This window comes from Lycium barbarum, chromosome 1 (assembly GCF_019175385.1).
Source record: "Lycium barbarum isolate Lr01 chromosome 1, ASM1917538v2, whole genome shotgun sequence".
NCBI classification, from domain to species: Eukaryota; Viridiplantae; Streptophyta; class Magnoliopsida; order Solanales; family Solanaceae; genus Lycium; species Lycium barbarum.
The window spans coordinates 166938369-166957932 of NC_083337.1; the positions used below are offsets into that span (position 1 = coordinate 166938369).

Sequence of the window (19564 nt, forward strand, 5' to 3'; positions counted from 1 at the left end):
GAGGGAACAAAACAGCGAGGCCGATGCCTTGGCAAATTTAGGATCCTCGGTCTACGGGGAGGAAATCAACCCCGGGACAACGGTACACCTGTCAAACACGACCATAGAAAACGGACACGCCGAGATAAACACAATGGGCCTAACTTGGGATTGGCGCAACAGGTACATCGACTACTTGTGTGATGGTAAGCTCCCAAACGACCCAAAGGAATCACGGTCATTAAGGACAAAGGCAGCCCGATTTTGCTTGGTAGACGGTCAATTGTATCGACGATCTTTTCTCGGCCCCCTGGCTAAATGTTTGGGCCCCGGCGAAACGGAATATGTTATGAGAGAGGTGCACGATGGAACCTGTAGCAACCACTCCGGTGCCGAGGCTCTGGTCCGAAAAATCATCCGGGCCGGTTATTATTGGAACCGGATGGACGAGGACTCTAAGAATTTCGTCCGAAAGTGTGACGGATGCCAGAAACACGCCCCGATGATTCACCAGCCCGGGGAGCTACTGCATTCGGTGCTCTCACCCTGGCCTTTCATGAAGTGGGGAATGGACATTGTGGGCCCGTTACCACGGGCACCGGGTAGGGCCCGTTTTATTTTGTTTATGACTGACTATTTCTCTAAGTGGGTTGAAGCGCAGGCCTTTGAAAAAATCAGGGAAAAGGAAGTCATCAACTTCATTTGGGATCACATCATCTGCCGATTCGGCATCCCTGCCTAGATAACTTGTGATAATGGCCCTCAGTTCGTAGGCAGCAAGGTCAACGGTTTCCTCAAAGGCTTGAAGATCAAGAAAATCGTATCAAACCCATAACACCCATGTGCGAACGGGCAGGCAGAGTCCACGAACAAAACAATAATGCAAAATCTGAGGAAGAGACTTGAAGCATCAAAGCACCATTGGAGGGACGTGTTGCCGGAAGTGATGTGGGCTTACAGAACCACATCCAAATCGAGCACCGGGGAAACTTCATTCTCGTTGGTTTACGGGACCGAAGCCCTTATCCCCGTAGAGGTTGGTGAACCGACCCTCCGTTTCAGGTATACCACCGGGGAGTCGAACGAGGAAGCCATGACCGTGAAGCTCGATTTCACAGATGAACTACGCGAAAGCGCGTCTGTCCGCATAGCGGCCCAAAAACAGAGAATGGAAAGATACTACAACCGAAGAGCGAACTTTCGACATTTCCAAGTTGGGGACTTGGTGCTTCGAAAAGTTACCTTGCACACCAAGAACCCCAACGAAGGAAAGCTAGGTCCGAACTGGGAGGGCCAGTACAAGGTAACCGGTATAACGGGCAAAGGATCGTACCAATTGGAATCAATGGACGGGCAGCGTCTGCGCAACAACTGGAACGTGGCCCATCTAAAGAGGTACTATTGCTAAGGTATGGCCCGTACTCTCTCATTGACTTTTCTCTTTTGCAGGGGGTCGAGAACGGGAGAAAAATAGAATTTAGGTCTGAAAACACGTGTTGCACTCTTTTCCTTGGTGCGGTTTTGTCCCAAAAAGGGTTTTCCGATAAGGTTTTTAATGAGGCAACAAGTACAACGTGTTACTGAACAAATAAGAAGAACATAACAGCACTCACCCAACCTAAAAAGCTCGGATCAGTGCTGGGGGAATACTATGCCCATACCGAAGATGACACCGATCAAAGTAGACGGGGAGACTCAACATTTGCTATGGCAAAACAAAGGCCCGGCCACCGGCCCTAGCCTTCAATGTAAGGACCAAACGATCATAATGAATCGTGTCCCATCCGATATTTGCTACGGCAAAACAAAGGCCCGGCCACCGGCCATAGCCTTCAATGTAAGGACCAAACGATCATAACGAATCGTGTCCTACCCGATATTTTCTACGGCGAAACAAAGGACCGGTCACCGGCCATAGCTTTCGATGTAAGGACCAAACGATCATAGTGAATCGTGTCCCATTTTTACACTTGCTACGGCAAAAGAAGAAAGAGTCAAAACTCTCATATGAACATACGTTTTGCAAAATCAAAATTGTCAAAATTTACTAAAGTTAGCAGCTTTTACTAAGGCCGAAACTCGGCAAAAGCAACTGGCCAAAATTTGACAAACTCCCCAAACAGGGGCTACCACATCAAAAACTTTGTTAGCCAAGGCTGAAAAGACACCGGTTCTAAAATACAGCCGAAGAAAAATATCGGCTCTAATAAGACGCTCCTCGAATATTCGGAGACGACGAAACTATTGAAACATCGGACAAGACCCAAACGGGACCGATGAATCAATGACTACGAGTCACCTCGTCCCAAAACGGACCAGCAATAAACAACAAAAATAAGGACAAACAGTCAAAACGAGGAAGCAGAAAGATGCACTTTTCATTTATACAACGAATGATTCTTTACATCAAATGAAGAACAAAGCGCTATGAAAACAAAAATACCAAAGTACTGGCCCTATGCTACCCGGCACGACTAGAAGAGGATGAATGCTCGGACTAAGTCCGCTCGGAGTCGTCTGACTCGGACCCGAGGGCAAGGTTAGCCTCCTTCTCCATTCCTTTGGCTTCAAGTATCAGGGCCGGAAGATCCTCCAGGCCGTGCTCAGCTTGCTCAAGGGTAAGACGCCGAGACTTCCATTTCTCATATTCAGCGACAATAGCGGTATAAGCCTCGGCCGCCTCCACACTTTTCCAAGCTTCCTCCAAATCGGCCTCAGCCTTGGCCAGTTTGGTTTCCAAATGAGCTTGGTTCCTCTCAAGATCATCCCTCGTAAGATTGGCCACATCCAGCTCGGCCTTAAGGGTATCATTAGCGTTAATCGCCTCCTCAAGTTCAGTTCTAAGGCCCTCGCATATCCGAGCCCGCTCCTCGGCTTTCTCTTCGAGTACCCTGCTGCGCTCGTTGAACAAAGCAGCCTTGGACTCAAGCTGCCGGTTCCTCTCGGTCAAGCCCGTAGCATCAGCCTTCACCGAGTCAAGTTCTCCCCGAAGTTGGGAAACCGTGGTCTCGAGTTCATCTAACCGCAAAGAAAATTGGGTTTTATCCCGGCTAAGGCCGATCTTCTCGGCCTCGAGGCTCCGATTGTAATCAGTCATGGCGGCCAGATCACTCTTCAATCGACGGTTTTCGTCCTTAACCGCATCAAGCTCGGGGCGAAGGTTGGCCAGCACGACCGCCCGGTTTAATTCTTCTTCTTTCTCCCGAAGAAGGTGTTGGTATTTCTCTGTCTCTCGACCCTGAGCATCGAGTTGGCCTCGAAGATCGTCTATCTCATGTCGGGCACGGATGAAGGCCTCATTGACCAGCACCACACTTTGCAGATGAAAGAAACCAAAAGACTTAGGCAAGGAAAGGATGACATTCTCAAAATGAAATGTATGAGGGGGGCTAAGAATCTTACCCGGTTGCCCGCGTGCATACCCTCGTTAATAAGGCATTCCCAAGTAACCCCGGTCATTTTGCATCTGTCCGAATCTGATACAAGGGGACGCAAATAGCTCGCTACGCCCACCGGACGTGATAGGAAGCTGCAGTCCTCGAGGACGGTGACTACTGCTGATCGGGTTCTCCATGGCTCCACGCTCGGGGATGGGAAAATGTTCACCAAGATATCCCTGGCACTGGATTCGGAGGCCCGATAGGCTGGCCTCGTGGCTCGAGGGATAAAAAGGTGACCGAATCCCGCTGCTTCGCAGGACACGGGGGAGTTCTCGAGAACATATCATCAAAGTCATCCACCCGCGTAGCCGGGGTAGATGAACTTGGAGCAGCCTCGATAAATTCGGCAAAGGACGAGGGCTCCACAGTTGTAGCGGGCTCGTGCTCGGGAGACGGACGCGCGCCTGTGGGGGCTTCGCTCTCCGGTACTGGTTCGGTCCTTTTTTTGGTTTCAACAACAACCACTTCCCCGGACCTCTTTCTTTGAAGGGGAGCATCTTCCGAAGAAGTTTCACCTGAAATGTCGACAAAGTCAATCGACCGAAGAGGAGCTGGTGAAAGTATTTCTTCCGCACCTGGATGTGGAGCAGGAACCAAGAGGCCTTCGCCAATGGAAGGAAGGGGCGGAACGGAGATCGCCTCTTCCGGTATTGAAGCCACGGTGGGAACGGAGCCGACTCTTCGAACAATGATGTCGGGCTCTGCCTCTTCCCTCGAAGGGCGGGCAACGCTCCTTGCCTTCTTTCCTTTCGGCGTCTGCCCCTTTTCGAGGGCCGCTTCCTTTTTGCGGCCTCGGAGAGGACGCGGGAAGATCCTGCTGTGTCAAATTCGGGCGCCGATGCTGATGGGGCGGTCCCCGATTCCGACCTGGGGGCTACCGAGCCCTTAGGCAAACCTGAAAAGACAAGATGTTAGCAGAAACCAGAGGGCGAAACGAGTAAAAGAAGAATACAGTAGGATAAGAATAGAGGGCTACCGTGATTTTGGGCAATCCATCGGCCACGGGACAAGTGGGCCCATGTCCGGTCTTCATAGGGATGCTGGGCGAGAAGCACTGTGACCCAGTCGTTCAAATCCCGGATGACCGGAGGAACGTACCCATTGGCTAGCAAAAGTAAAGAATTTCAAGGAATAATCAAAATTTGACAAAGCAATACCAAAGCAATTATTCGGGGCTTGGGACTTACGCTTGTTATTCCATTTCTCCGGGAAAGGCATATGCTCGGCTGGAATTATGTCCTCGGTCTTCACCCGGACGAATCGCTCCAACCATCCCCGGTCTCTGTCTTCGTCTATTTTCGCAAAGAAAGGATTCCGGCTGCGCTTGGCCAGTTTCATTACGCCCCCCCGGAACAGCCTCGGGGAGTATAGGCGTATCAGGTGAGCTAGTGTGAACTCCTTCTCGGCATTGTTGGCCAATGACCGAAGACACGCTACGACCCTCCAAACATTTGGGCCAATCTGGGCCAGCGTAACGCCGTAGATGCGGCACATGTCGAGAATGACCGGATCCACTGGAGGGTTTAGTCTGAGAGTGAAGGGGTATGTGTAAACGTACAAAAACCCTTCACGGTGGTCGGTAACGGATTCATCAGGTTCGGGAGCGAAGACCCGAACAGGACGAGTGTCCCACCCGCAATCGGCCCGGACTATGTCAAGCTTCTCCTCGGTGATGGATGAGGGATACCGCCTCACGTCGTATCCCCTGTCTGAAACGGAGGAAGGCTTTTCGACCTCAAGGTCTTTGTTGAAATTAAATTTGGCCGGTATGATATCCGATGCCGTGGGCTCGAATTTAACCGGGGACGCAGGCTCGGCTCCCGAGGACGATACCAATGGGGCATCATGGGAAGTTGATTCGGACATCCTGAAAATGTGAAAGAAAGAAGGCCGAAGAGAGGAATTTAAGAAGAACAAAGGAACTGATGGTTCGATAAAAGGCAAAATTGAAACAGCAACGCTCGAACAAAGGATACTCAACAGCAGCGGTGATGAGGTTGACTCTTGTGCACACGATATGAAGCAACAGATCAATAGGGAGACCAGATTTGAAGCTGGTTGTGTGTTGAGCAAGAAAAAAAAAGAACACAGAATTGAAGTAGGGTTGAAGATGAGGCAAAAACGTGAAAATGGCAAAGTAAAGGAGTAGAAGGCCTTATATAGGCGTGTTAGGGGAGGAACGGCTCCCGAGGACGACCAATCAGATGGCGCCACGTGCCCCATCATTAATTTGAAGCGACTCGAAACGACGTGAAAAAAGCGGTTGACAGAAGCGGGCCACTAGGGTTGAGACACGTGGCAGATAAAGGGCATGCGTTACGCCCTCGTTCCCGCCAAAATATGAAGGTGAGGTCGGGATGAGAGAGCCACCGATTTAGGAACTTATCCACTCCCCGTTACTCCGATAGATCGGGGATCCGGGGAGTGTGGGGGCTATCTGTATACGGTGAAAACCAGATATGAGCCAGAACGGTGGTAAGGTAAATCGGTGATAGAAAAGGAGCGAGAACATACCGGATGCTATCCGGTCCTACCCGGGGAAGGCGTCTGTATCGGAGTTAAACGAGTCTGTCTTCTCCGTTATCGAAACGACCAAGTCTGCTGATCCGAGCGTCTGTGGCCGTTGCCCCGAATAGCCGTTGGACCGAGTGGCCGTTGTTCCGCATAACCGTCGCATGCGGACCCCGCACCAATGGCGTGCTGTCATAGTCAACTACCTACCATGCGTGTGTCAGACGAAGCCGTCAGTCCAATCCCACCAAATCCGTGCAGGACTGTCCTTGTCATGATTATTTTATTAGTCTTCATTTGTGTGAGATCCAGAGGGTGGCACTATAAATAGGGCATGTCCTCCTCCCTTAAAGGGGTTGGTTCCTACATTTCTCCAAGAACACTTGTAATAGAATAGCCCATATATACAATCTTTCCTTCAATTTCTGATCCGGCCACGACCGTTTTGTTCACGTTTTTAGCGTATTTAATCCATCAAGCATTCTACGCTGTTCATAAGCACTTGTGTTCGTAAACAAATCGCCATCACTAGCCATTTCATTAAAGAACTTTTGCATATATATTTTCTCTATCTCATATATATATTAAGATCCAAGCACATATCCTATACCCGCTTACAAATTCAATTGATTATCCGATTTCGGGGTAAACACTTTCACCTCATACATATGAGCTTTTCTCATTTATATTTCAGTTGAGCGATGATTTGAAAATAATAATCACCGAAAGAGACTCAGAATAGCATATACGACACACCCAACAAGCTTAATAATAATAAATAATGGAAAATGGTTTTAAAATGCCATTAATATTTGTGATTTATCTTATATTTCTTCGTTTTTTATCGACCCATAGATAAGCCCTTCAACGTCATTTTTGTCTCAAATATACTGCTTAATAATTAAAAAGATTTAAATATACCATTTATACTAATGATGGAAGCCACATCAAGATATATTTGTACTTCTTATATCGCTCAAAATATGCTTATATTTGGACCTTTTCCCTGGGACGGATTTCATATTCTCTTGTGAACAGAAAAGGATGGGAATCAAATCTTAAAATGGAGAAAATGAGATGTACAGATTTCTTCACACATGCATCTATATATATTCCGATAAGGGGGGTGTGGGGCGGGGGGGGGGGTGGTGTTATATATACTACTATGATATTAAAATTATTTTTCCTAGACATTAGTGTTTTATCTATAATGATCTTCTATAATCTTTTAATTGGAATAGAAGAAGTCGATATTACAATTTTTTTTCTACTCAAATTGTATATAAGTGGGCAGGGATGATCACTCCTTCCCTAATTTTATCGCTAACGCCTAAAGAACATTGACAAAAAAATTCCTAATGTGAAACACTCTTCTACTAAACGAGTAGTCTGTTCCACTAGAGAATGTAATTATGCATACAATTAATGTTTATCATCTTATGTTTTAGGTAATATAAATATCAATAATCTTTTTAGCTAAAATCATATGAGTTCACCTACATGAATTTTGCAAAATCACATTCCGTGATGTAGACCATTGATCTGCACCAACTTAATTATTCCGTGATGTAGACTTTTAAAATCATATGAGTTTTGCAAAATATAATCTGTCCTAAAGTAGAATTAGAGAGTCGTGTTACTAGGCTGACAATAAACAGAATATAATCTCCGAACAATTATTTTTCTAAATGTAGTATTAGAATGGAATGAACCAGATTAAATGAGGATATAAAGTTACAGGAGACACCACTAATGGGTATAGTAGGGTGAATGAAACTCCTTTATCATTAATCCGAGATTTTGAATTTGAATTTACTATGCCAATTTATTAGCCGATGATGGTGATTGCTACAATTGTAATCTGCTATGTGAAACCCCCACGAGTTGACATCATAAAATAGTTATATGACATGAAAAATAATTCAAGATGCAGCGTTTTTAAAATCTGAAAAAGAATGAAAGAGAAAGAAAGTTAATAAGAAAAGAATATTTGGACAATATTTAGTTGATGAAATTGAAAAATACGTACTCAATTCGCCTCTTTTTTTTTTAATTTTTTTTTTCAGTGCCTCTTTTTATTTGATTTCTTAACCTTTTGCAATTTTTTACTGTACTAATTAACTACAGTTAAGTGTAACTGAAAATTATGTATTCTCGTAATGTTAGGGGTCGTTTGGTGCATGGTATAGGCTGAGATATCAAACACTAATTTTTTGTACCTTATTTAGTAGGGTGGGATATCCTTCCTATCAAACACAGTACAAAATGAAGCATAATCCCAAAGGTGGGATATCCCACCTCTTCCCACTAAGGTTGAGATTATTTTATCGCATCTTCCAGATGAAATAAAATAATCTCAAAAGGTGATATAAATTAATCCCAAAATTATAATTTCGGAATAATTTTAGCTACCTACCAAACGATGTAGGGATTAAATTATTTCCCTTTCCGAAAGAGAGCGCGCCAACGCGGGCGGCACAAACATGTGAAGACGTCTATATAAAGCTTTGTGTAACGCTTTCAAGATTTCATAGTCATTTCTCTGACTGCGATTTTCACGTGGCCTGCCCGCCTTTTTCCTCTCTTAAGTCTTAACTAGTACAAAATTCTTATGCTATAAGTAAACTAAAACCAGTACTAGTACTTTACAATTATTTTCCTTGTGAGAGAAAAATCTTGGTTTCGTACTTTACCCTTTCTCTTCTGGCAGTATTCTGATTTCTTAGGTGTACCAATGGAAAGTACTAAGAATCTTGGTTCTGCTGATATTTCTGTTTCCACCAAAGAATCATCTCTGGCATCCAACTCCACGGGTATTTTCTCTTCAATTTTCCCACCACCATCTAAGGTATATATTTCTTTATTTCCCATTCTTTCAATTAATCCTTATTGGGGCTGACTTTGTTATTTGACCGAAATGGGATAGTAGTATATCAGATTTGACTTAGTAGTAAAGTTTAAACTTGAATGTTTGAACGGATTATACGTGATATAGAAGCATAATGGTGTCAAGAATTTGGGAAAATCCCTAAATGGGAAAGAGTGCAATATAAATTACTGTCTTCAATATGATGACTTAGTGTATGATTAGGTTAGATGATAGAGAATGAAAATGAAAAGGGATTGATATGATTGCAAGATTTTGTTTTGTGACAAATTGAAAATGAAACTGGAAATAAGAACGTAATTTGCCAATTGAAGAACATGGAGTGGAAACATATTAGGAATAGAGGGGGGAGAGGGGGGGGGGGGGGGGGTTGTAAAAAGTATAAAATTTCTTACCTTTTTTGTTTCTTAAGAGGGTTTGACAAACAAAAAGAATCTACGTTATTAAATTGAATTTACTAACAAGAATATAGTAATCCTATCAACTTCTGTGAACCCTAGAAACTCTATTTTCTAGTTTATATGATTCTATCATGTCAACTCTGTAAAGAATTGTGATAGGATTGCCACAACCTGCGAATTCAGACTAAAACTTAACTCATGATGGTCAACGAGTACGAATTTGGTAACAGTTGAAGTGGTGTATGGCATCCTTCTTCTTTACTCTCAATATAGTAGTTAGCGGTGGTTTTTGGCATCCTATGTTTTCTTACTTCCATTTTTGCCATTACTTTCTCTTCTAAAATATGCTGTTTGTGTCGAACACAACACGTATTTTTGGGGATTGCGACTTTCATCATTGCGAATTTACAATCAAATTTTGAAATAGCATTGCATTGATCTCGTGCTCTCTTTTTTTTCCATGAAAATAAATTAAAAATTTATTGTACTATCTCATTTTCTATATTCTTGTAGGTTATGGGAAGGAAAGCTTCGGCGGCTGAACTTATACAATCTCTGCAGAAGCAGTCCTCTGGTTGTAGGGAATGGAACAAATCATCTCCAGGTGTCTTGTGATCTCTCTTTTCCTTCATTCTCTTTGGCCTCTCTTTGTTTCACCTCATTTAATTTATTTGTTATTCTCAATCATCTCCAGGTGTCTTGTGATCTCTCTCTTTTCCTTCATTCTCTTTGGCCCCTCTTTGTTTCACCTCATTTAATTTATTTGTTATTCTCCAATCTGTCTCAACACCTGATTCTTGGAGAATCATTGTGGTGCTTCACATACTTGATTCTACAGACATCAGATAACCTTTAACATAAGAGAGATTCTCATACACCTCTTTGCATTCACCTTCCAATCAGTTGTTCACACTTGATCTGTATTTCTTGTGGTATAAATCCATACAAAGTTTTAGGGGTCGTTTGGTTGCTAGTTAGGAGGTGAGTTATTCATGTATTAAAACCAACATAACTGGTACCATGTTTGATAGGATTTTAGTTGTTATGTATAAAATTCAGCACACCAAGTACAATGATTGGTTACCTGTTTACAATCCTGCATAACTAATGCATGTATAAGTTATGAGAGAGTTTTATGTATTATTTATGCATGGTAGAAGATAGAATAACTAATACACGAATAACTTAACCTTGGATAACTAATCCCTGCATAACTAATCTCTACATTACTAGTACGTGCATAACTTTAACCAACAACCAAATGACCCCTTAATGTCTATAATTCTTGTGCTATGAATGAAAAGTAGGCAATGGACAAGAGAAGTATACTCCGTGTAATTATGATAAGGTTTTAAACACTGGAAAATCAGTGTGATGGTCTACCACTACAATCTGTTTGTTTTAACAGTTCCATGATCATGAACATTACTTTCAATCCTAGGTGCTAACTTGATAGTTTTGTTTTTATATTCTGCATTTTCACTGAGATACCAATACTTTTATAATGAGGTGTGTGACAAATTAGTGTCTAAAATATACGTCATTGAGCAGCTGATGTGACGAAAAATAGAGAAGGTGCAGGGCATTGCACATCCAGTAAGGAACATGAGTCACTTTTTCAAGATCAAGTGGAACCATGTCCCCTAAGTTCTGCTATCTTCTATGGTGGTCAAGAGGACATGTACATCAAGTCATCCGATGATCGAAAATCTATCTCGTATCCTAGTGTGAGTTTTTTTTTTCTTTAAAATCATCTTCATAATTTTAAAAAGGTAATGTGATGGCACCAACTCCTTTTGATGTTTTGTAAATAAATCAGTACAAGAAGGAAGGAAGAGAATATGATTCTAGCGGAAACAACCAACATGATGCTTCTAGAGGAAATTGGTGGCAAGGTATGCATGTTAGAATATTATGTTGCAATGTTTGCAAGTACTACTGAGTGGCAGCTAATTTTTTGCAAATTCTTGTATTCAGGGTCCCTTTATTACTAGAAACATGGCCTCCGAGCCCCCAAGACGTGAATTCCCGTTTATTTAGTAGAGGTAAGTTAGTGAGGAACATCAAACACTATTCCGTGGATCAAATGTGTCTCTGATGTTGGAAACTTTTATCTTGAGATGTTTAAATTTAATGTTAACTTTAATGCAAATTCTGAACATGTTATCTTAGTTTTTGATCCTGTGGACCTTTCGTTGAGCAGTATTATAGCCAGAAAAGTTATTGGTGATGGTTGCCTATTTCCATATTGCTTACTCTTTTCCCAAAAGAACTGTAACAGATTCATGCCGAAACTTGCTCTTTCTTAATGGGTGAGGATGGAGGAAATTTCGTAAAGAAAGAGACGCGTCTTTTCCTAAATGTATCTTGTTTATCTAAGATGTTGTGCAAGTGTATGATGTTGTTCTTACAGTACATATAGTCTTATTTTTACTACCTCCTGCAACACTGTGATGTTACTTTGTTGAGCTACAACTAATTTTTCGTTTCATAATTTCTTGTTCAATTTGCAGGAGTTCCTGAAGTCTTGGAACCAGGTTGCTATAGATTTGTTGAAGACGAACAAGTACGGCCATGTGTTGACAGACTCAAGAGTTTTCATTCTGGGTTCTCTTGTAATGGTTATTTGAACCTTATATATGACATGGACCTTTTTAAAGATTTTTGGCTCAGTGCCTTACAAAGCAGGGGTTTTGATAACTGTGTTGACGTCTCTATACACTTTTAACTCTTCGCATACAATTAAACGATGTAAATCTTTGAATAAGTTCTTGTCAAGACTTGCATGAACTTGCATTGCCCTTTCTGAAGCTTAGGTGTTGGCTATGTTGACAAGAATTCTCTCGCGTTTTTACCCCCCTTGTGCCTCGCTGGTTTATAGTTCTCATCCACAGTTTTCTCCTTCTTCAGAGCCTTGCTGATTTCTGATGTTAGATGTAGAGTTTGAGATACAGTACAATTTTGTGGAGGTTAAAACAAGAAACAAAATAATTCAGTGGTGAATCAGATTTAATGAAAGCAATATTTTGAACGAGCTGTGCTCCTATTGAGCAATTGCTCGACTTGACAGAACAGTATGTACGCTTCTGATTGCTTTAAATTCTATGACCTATTTTGTATACATTTAGAATTGAAGAACATTTCAAACAGCAGTTTGTACCTGCAGTAATCATCATGCTCCTTTGATTGTTCTCCATCACTTGAAATGCAAAGGAACAGCCTTTCATATGCCGCTGTCATTTGGGTGGCAGTGAATAACTTCAAACCCCTATCCCAAACTTGCCTACTCATGGCAGCATTCCAGTTGTTCAACGAGTTATAATGCTAGTTACTATCCACTGGGGCTAGGAAGGAAGCCCCACAACCCAGCGTCCAAGAATAACTAGAATTTGAAGCTTGGCTCTAACGGATACAATAGCAGTAAGCTTGGCGTCTTGTGTGGTTAATGTTGTTGAACACGACCTTATAAGAAAGAATTAGAAAACATTGTTTCTGGTCTTTAACAAAAAGATTAAAAAAAAAAAAAAAAAAAAAAAAACGAAAGGAACAAATACAAATTAGCACAAGCAGATTTTTCAGCTGCAGAATTTCCTTTATCCTGCCAAACCTTCATGATTCATATAAAACTTTCTTTAAGTTCTGCTACTGCAGGCACAAACAATATGTACCTCATCTCTTTGCTAAAAATAATAGACCTTGTAATGCTGGCAAGCTTGTAGACATTACAAAAGTACGTGCAAGATCTTTCAAAAGTAGTGCATTTTTGGAGAATCCGACATGGATGCGGAAGCATTTTTGGACAGTCCGAGCAACATATGATTTAGGATGACATGAACACGTTATTCTGGTAATACAGAGATCCCTGTGAGTACATTCGAGCAAAATCTTGGAGGAACTTTACAAACTTCAACCACCTTGATCACTATTGCTATGTATGAATCATAAGGAATTCCAAGCTGGCTAACAAGATTTCTCTTATTCTTTGATCTAGTACGCCTGAACCTTACACTCTTTTCTCACATCAAAAGGCATTCCTGTTGCGTTTTCGGCATGATAGATTGGTCCAGATATATCTAGCAGCATTTGTCTCAAGAAGGAAAATGGAGATTGCTCATTTGGTACAGAGAGAAGGATGTGTTGCAGGAATAAAGAAGATATGAAGTTCATGGCCATGTTTGACACAATAGCGAGGTGGAGTTAAGACGTGTCTTCAAGACCTCCAACGTGATGTTTATCTGGACATTTCTTGACAAAGAGAGCAACTTTCAGAAGACTTGCAGCTGGTATTGACAAAAGAGACAAGTTGGATCCATGATTTTGGAAATGCGAGAAGATTAAGAGGTATAATCGTCTGCACATGTTAAATACCATAGCTAGAGAGACAAGAGTCCTATCATAAGACCAACGCAATAGATGAGAAGGGCAATAGAAAAGCATGAATCTAGCAGTTTATTTTTTTCCTTCATGAAAGTTTAAAATCTGGAACTCACTCACCTGAGTTCTTTTCTCAAGAACCAAATGGACTAATTAATCATCTCAGCAGGAAGAAGGTTCCTGCACTAGTTCAAAAGATGGAACCTCTATAACGCAGAACCTGATGGGTTGAAAATCAAATTTTGTCTTGTGAAGCTTCAAGTTAGATCTCAGAAGCTTGAGATGCATAGAGAATAGGGGTGATCAAAATAGCCTGGTGGTCAAATTTGGAAGCTTGTAAATGAATTAATCCTACATGAAATGCAGTTACTTTATTGGACTTCTCCTTTCAAGGTAAGGTACTAAGAGTTTGTTAATGATTGAACTACAAAATATAAAAACAAAAGAATTGGCACTGATGTTATAAACTTTCTTTTCTAGCTCTTTTGGAAAACACAATACCTTCTTCAAAGAGGAGAGAAAATCCATTTAGTGATAAATATTCTACCAAGTAAAGGCATGCGAAACTATAGATATATATAAAGCTAAAGATCCAAGAGCTAATATCATCAGTAAAACAAGGCGCTTGAGTCTAGACTTACACCATTTAGGACAATTCATGGCGCAACCTTGCTCTGGAAAATGGTCACAAATGCCAGATTCCAGAAATGCAACACAAAGTTGATCCAACTGCAAATGGCAAAATCCCAACTTGTAGGATCTTTGTGTTAATATGTGCAGACAAGACACTGCTCGTTTATTCACTACCACTGCTGCTTTTATCCTTTACGCCTAATATCTTGTTTCTGGGCTAACCCAACTACACTGGAAAAGAGAAATGCTGTAAGAGACAGTGTTGAATGTTACAATACCGTAGATACTGCAGGTCCATCAATGCAGAGCTTTTTCGTAGCACTTGGCTTGGTGAGGTTTAAGGGCAGCCGAGATAGAGTGCGTTGTTAAAGAGTGGCTTTATACTACCTTGTCATCTATAGCTGATATGGGGATACTGGCTGAGCTCGGTTTTGCACCTCTCCCACCACTCTCTAGCAGTGAATGAAGGCCAGGACTTGTTGCCATATTTTTCTTCATAGTTTTTAATAGTGTAAAAAATGAAAAACAGAAAACTGAAGATGCCATTTGCTTTTCAGAAGCAATATACTGAAAACTTGTGACTTAGCAAAATGGAGGACAGTGAGAAGATAACAAAACTTTGACCAGTATATCAGGTTGGTGGCAATTCCATTGAATAAGGACCTGGGAAGCATGTTAATGGAGGCATGTGGGAATTTCCAATATTCCTTTGAATAGGACATGTCGAGGATTGATTTGTACCTCAACATCAACACGTGACCCTGGAATACTTTTTGGATCACCTCATCACCCATCAATAAGAACTAACAAGCATAATTTAAAAACAATCAACAAATTCTATTTCATTTCATTCTACCAGGATCAGATTGATGTGTGCTGGCCATCTCACTCGAAGTGCGGTCTTTACTATTCTATGAGATCGATCAGGATAGCTAGTTATCGCACTTTTCCCAGTGAAATACAATCTCTAGTTCAGATGAGGTACTTTGCTGCTCAAACTGAACTTAAGTCAATTTCCTTAGTTTTGAGGTGAAATTGAACTCTTGTGTAAGTTTAGTTGGGTAGATGTGGGGCACTAGCTTGAGGGATTCAAACAACAACAACATACCCAGTGAAATCCCACAATGCGGGGCTTGGGGAGGGTAAAGTGTACGCAAACCTTACCCCTATCTCAGAAGATAGAGAGGCTGTTTAACTTTGCTAACTCCCAATTAGCTTGAGGGATTCAAAGTGACTGAGAAAACCCAACCTGGGAGAAAGAACACACTTTCCCTTCTTTTTCTTTTAATAACCAAATATTTTCAGAAATATGATATGGACCGGGAAAAATTCCCAAATTAGCTAATTGAGAGTTAGCAAAGTATTCACCCATATTCTCAAGCAAAATAAATGAATCACAATGGGTTACATGTAAATGCCTCAACTTAACCCTCTCTACTTAAGGCCTCTTATCGCAAGCAATTCAAGATTCCAATGCTTAGCGATAAAGAAAGGAATTGAACCGGAATTAGTTCGAGCAGCTAAGTACCTCAATGAATTAGAGATGTATTTCACTAGGAAAGTACCACCAACGCTAAAGGATTTTGAATCCAACACTATAACAAGTTTAAACTATCAAAGATAGTAAGAGATACCAAGCTACCATGACAAGTTAATCCAAATCAATCTTCCATCGTCGTAGTGCATTTTCTTTGTAATAGTACCAAAAAATGGACAACAATGTAGATGGCAGTAGCCTTACAAGTGAACCACAATAACGCAAAAATACAATCTATTCGCAATTTGATCAAATATGATGGAACCTCATGGGGCATGTTACAGGTTCAAATCATATATAAACAAAGTAGTAATTGATGAAGCCATCAACAATTAAACAGCTTACATTACACAAAGCTATTCACATAGCAATGTCTCTCGTGTTGCATTACCGGTCACAGTATTCACACCATCAGCAATTTTACAAAGATATTCACGTTGATCATCTCTTAAAGGAACATCAGTAAAATCCGCACCTTTAATAATTGACCCTTTAAAAGATGTATTTCCAGTTGTAAGTGCACCTTCAAGATTAGCATTGCTTAAATTCGCTTTTGTCACATTAGCTAATGAGAAATCAGCACTTCTAAGATCCGAATCAGATAGATCAGCACCTGTTAAATCCGCATCAAAGAAGCTAGCTCCAATTAATTTTGCTCCTTTAAAATTAGCTTGTCTTAGTATTGATGTTTTAAAATCTTGTTTAATTAATGTTTTTCCACTGAAATCCTTAGCTGTTAGATCTTGGCCACGTGTTACTCCAGCACCGTAAGGACCTCCGCCTTTAAATGCTAAAGCTGGATTGGGAGTAAAGAAGAGTGAAGCTGAGAGAAGGGCTAGAAAGGTTGTTTTTGAGATTGATTCGGTTAAAGAGATTAAAGGATTTTTCGGGGACTCGAGTGGATTTAAGGAAACTTGTGGGTTAGAACTGAGGGAGAATGAAGAAGGTTGATGAAGTTTTGGGTTTGGAAGGAGTTTGGGATAGCAGGAGCAGATGCTGAGAATTGCCATTTTTGTTAAGGAGTGGCTATGGATGGTGAGTTTTGCTGGGGTGTTTTTTTTTTTTTTTGGTGATAATGTTGAAGAATAGAGATGGCAAAAAGTTCAAAAAAGATGTGAACGCCGTTGCCGGGGATCGAACCCGGGTCACCCGCGTGACAGGCGGGAATACTTACCACTATACTACAACGACCTTCTTCGTTTTTCTGTGACAAGAGAAGACCACTGTACGATATAACAAACAACAACAACAACAACCCAGTGAAATCCCACAACGTGGGGTCTGGGGAACTGTACGATATAACAAAGTTGGTGGAAATTAAACACAAACAAAATGAAGGAGATCGAGAGTAACGGTAAAATTGTCCTAGTGTGATATATAGGTCACGGATTCGAATAGTGTAAGCAGCTATTAATGCTTGTATTAGGTTAGGTTATGTACATCATGCCTCATTGGGGTGCTACCCTTCCTAGATCCTACTAACGCGGGATGTTGGCTGCCCTTTAAACACAACAACTGTTAACGCGGGATGCTAGTTGCCCTTTAAACACAACAAAAGACAACGGTAAAGTTTTCTTCGTGTAACCTATAGGTCACAGATTCGAGTCGTGGAAGCAGTCACTAATGCTTGCATTAGGTTAGATCGTCTATATCGAGTCCATTGGGGTGCAACTCTTTATCAGACCCTAACGTGGAATGCTAACTGCCCTTTAAACACAACAAAACAATCTGATGTTTTCCACCAATTAGTATATATTCTAACTTCATTATATTAAATTACTTAATCATGATAAGCTGTGTAAACATGAGACGTGAGTAAATTCTTATTCATAGAAGTGTGTCAGTTTTTCAATTCGAATCTTTTAAGTAGTAAAATTCTCAATCTTAATCTAATAACTCACAATTGGGGTAGTTAATAACTCATCATTACAGAATCAATTCCTCTCTCACATGATTAAATAGATAGGATTTTATTGAATAAAGTTCCACTGCCCTCCCGTGCAAAAATGCATAATTCTTCATTATTCAAACGAAAACGACATCTACTCGTGGTACATGAATGGTCATCATTCTTCTGTTTCATAGCTAAATATTTCTCAGTCTTTCAAACTTCATAATAATCTAAAACACAAAAACATAACAAAATCTCTAGCACGTCATACAAAAAATAAACGATAAATGCGTTTGAGAAAAGAAAATTCTGAGCTTAAAAGTAAAATGCAAAAAATCTACATTGAATCTTCAGGTTATCATCTAACATGTCGTTTTTGCAGCATGTATCATGTATACTGTTGCAGCATCATACCTTCGTCGTAAAGTATTCGAGAAAGACTCAGGATTTCTTAATAATAAATAGATATGAGATACCATTAGATATATTACTTTTAAATTTGTGTATATGAACATCGGTTTAATATGTTTCTAGTTCTCGAACACGTGCGTTGCACGCGTGTCTCATGCTAATTAGTAGAAACATTTTAAAATGATATAAATTGATAGTTTACACACACAAAAAGAAAAATTAAATAATGGGAAAACACCATAGAAAATAAATTCAGAATAGATAAATAAATTCAGAAATAGGTCTAAAAATGCAGCTATCAGTGGGAAAGTTTTTGGCAAACGATGACAAAGCATCAAATTATAACAGAAATTTCATTAGCAACGGCAGTAAACAAAGGATGGAAAAGATGAAGAAAAGGAAAAAGCAAAGAGAAACATTTTCAGATTTCTTAACCATCAACTTTCGAAAATTACTTTTTCATAAGCTTAGGTTTTGATTAGGTTTGACAATACAGACGAGGAAATCATAAGTCTGCTTTATCTCAAATAAATAAAGAATGAGAGAAAGTTGGCAATTGGAATTCATGAATGTGCAATAACTATTTAAAACGGAAAGAAAGGACATTCCAGAGGTTGCAATAAACTGTAATTTCAACCATTAGTGGAAGATGAAAGGAATTCAAATTAGTGGAAAAAACGGACAAAAAGAATTGAAGCAGTCATCTTTGCATTTACACGCACAATATGTTTTTTCAAGGGTTCCAAAGATAAACTTAGTAAATTGCCTTTTTAATACTTTATGTTAAGAGACTCATTTATATTTTGACAAAGAGTATAAAAATTTCAGCCATTTTGATATTTCCCACAAATTGAATGTCCGAATGTATCCCAACTTGGCTAATGTTGTGGCACTTTTTTTTTTAGTATTTATTTCTATACAATGTCTGGTTGTTTCACAACTTGCTCAACGCACACACATACACAACAATCACAATTGGGAACTTGTGTGACAGAAAGTTTAGTCATCTACATTTGCATATGACAAAGACCAAGCAGAGATGAAGGCCAGAAAAATTAATTAAGTTTCTGCATTTATCCTGCTACCGACCATTCTTGAAGGTGTCATTTAATTATGAAGAAGAATTGTATGTGTATACGGATAATACCGGATACGAGACAAACCGGAGGAACGAAGCCGGAGCAAGGAATGGGAATGGGGTGGCGATATCGTTCGCCCTAGACCGGGGTAATGCTTGAACCGGAGCTGGGCATGGGCACCGACAGGTCTGCCTTCGACATCGTCAGATCATCCAAGCCCAATGACCCGAGCATTCGTGGCCGTTAGTCCGAGTAGCCGTTAGTCCGTGTGACCGGTATATGCGGGCCACGCGCCAGTAGCGTCCTGCCATAGTCAACTACTTACCTTGCGTGTGTCAGGCGGCGCCGTCAGTCCAATCCCACCAAATCCGTGCAGAACAGTCCTTGTTGTCATTATTTTATTAACTCATATTGTAGGAGA

The 19564-nt window shown here is 40.8% G+C and overlaps 2 protein-coding genes and 1 non-coding gene across 4 annotated transcripts; 1 reads left to right on the forward strand and 2 right to left on the reverse strand.

Moving 5' to 3' along the window:
• Nucleotides 1-8455: 8455 nt before the first annotated feature.
• LOC132605877 (uncharacterized) lies at nt 8456-12028 on the forward strand. Of its 2 annotated transcripts, none has more exons than XM_060319151.1 (6): nt 8456-8778; nt 9732-9822; nt 10800-10945; nt 11038-11113; nt 11196-11263; nt 11732-12028. In XM_060319151.1, exons 1-5 carry the CDS (start codon nt 8665-8667, stop codon nt 11210-11212), a joined length of 444 nt encoding a protein of 147 aa, XP_060175134.1. In that variant the 5' UTR covers nt 8456-8664; the 3' UTR covers nt 11213-11263; nt 11732-12028. The 2 variants fall into 2 exon arrangements, with proteins under 2 accessions (XP_060175134.1, XP_060175128.1); XM_060319145.1 differs by having other exon boundaries at nt 8460-8778; nt 10770-10945.
• A 3852-nt stretch (nt 12029-15880) lies between these two features.
• Nucleotides 15881-16837, reverse strand: LOC132605869 (thylakoid lumenal 15 kDa protein 1, chloroplastic). The gene has a single exon (XM_060319134.1). It carries the CDS (start codon nt 16770-16772, stop codon nt 16119-16121), a length of 654 nt encoding a protein of 217 aa, XP_060175117.1. The 5' UTR covers nt 16773-16837; the 3' UTR covers nt 15881-16118.
• A 44-nt stretch (nt 16838-16881) lies between these two features.
• TRNAD-GUC (transfer RNA aspartic acid (anticodon GUC)) lies at nt 16882-16953 on the reverse strand. Its single transcript has one exon. It is a non-coding gene; the product is annotated as a tRNA-Asp (tRNA).
• Nucleotides 16954-19564: the final 2611 nt, after the last annotated feature.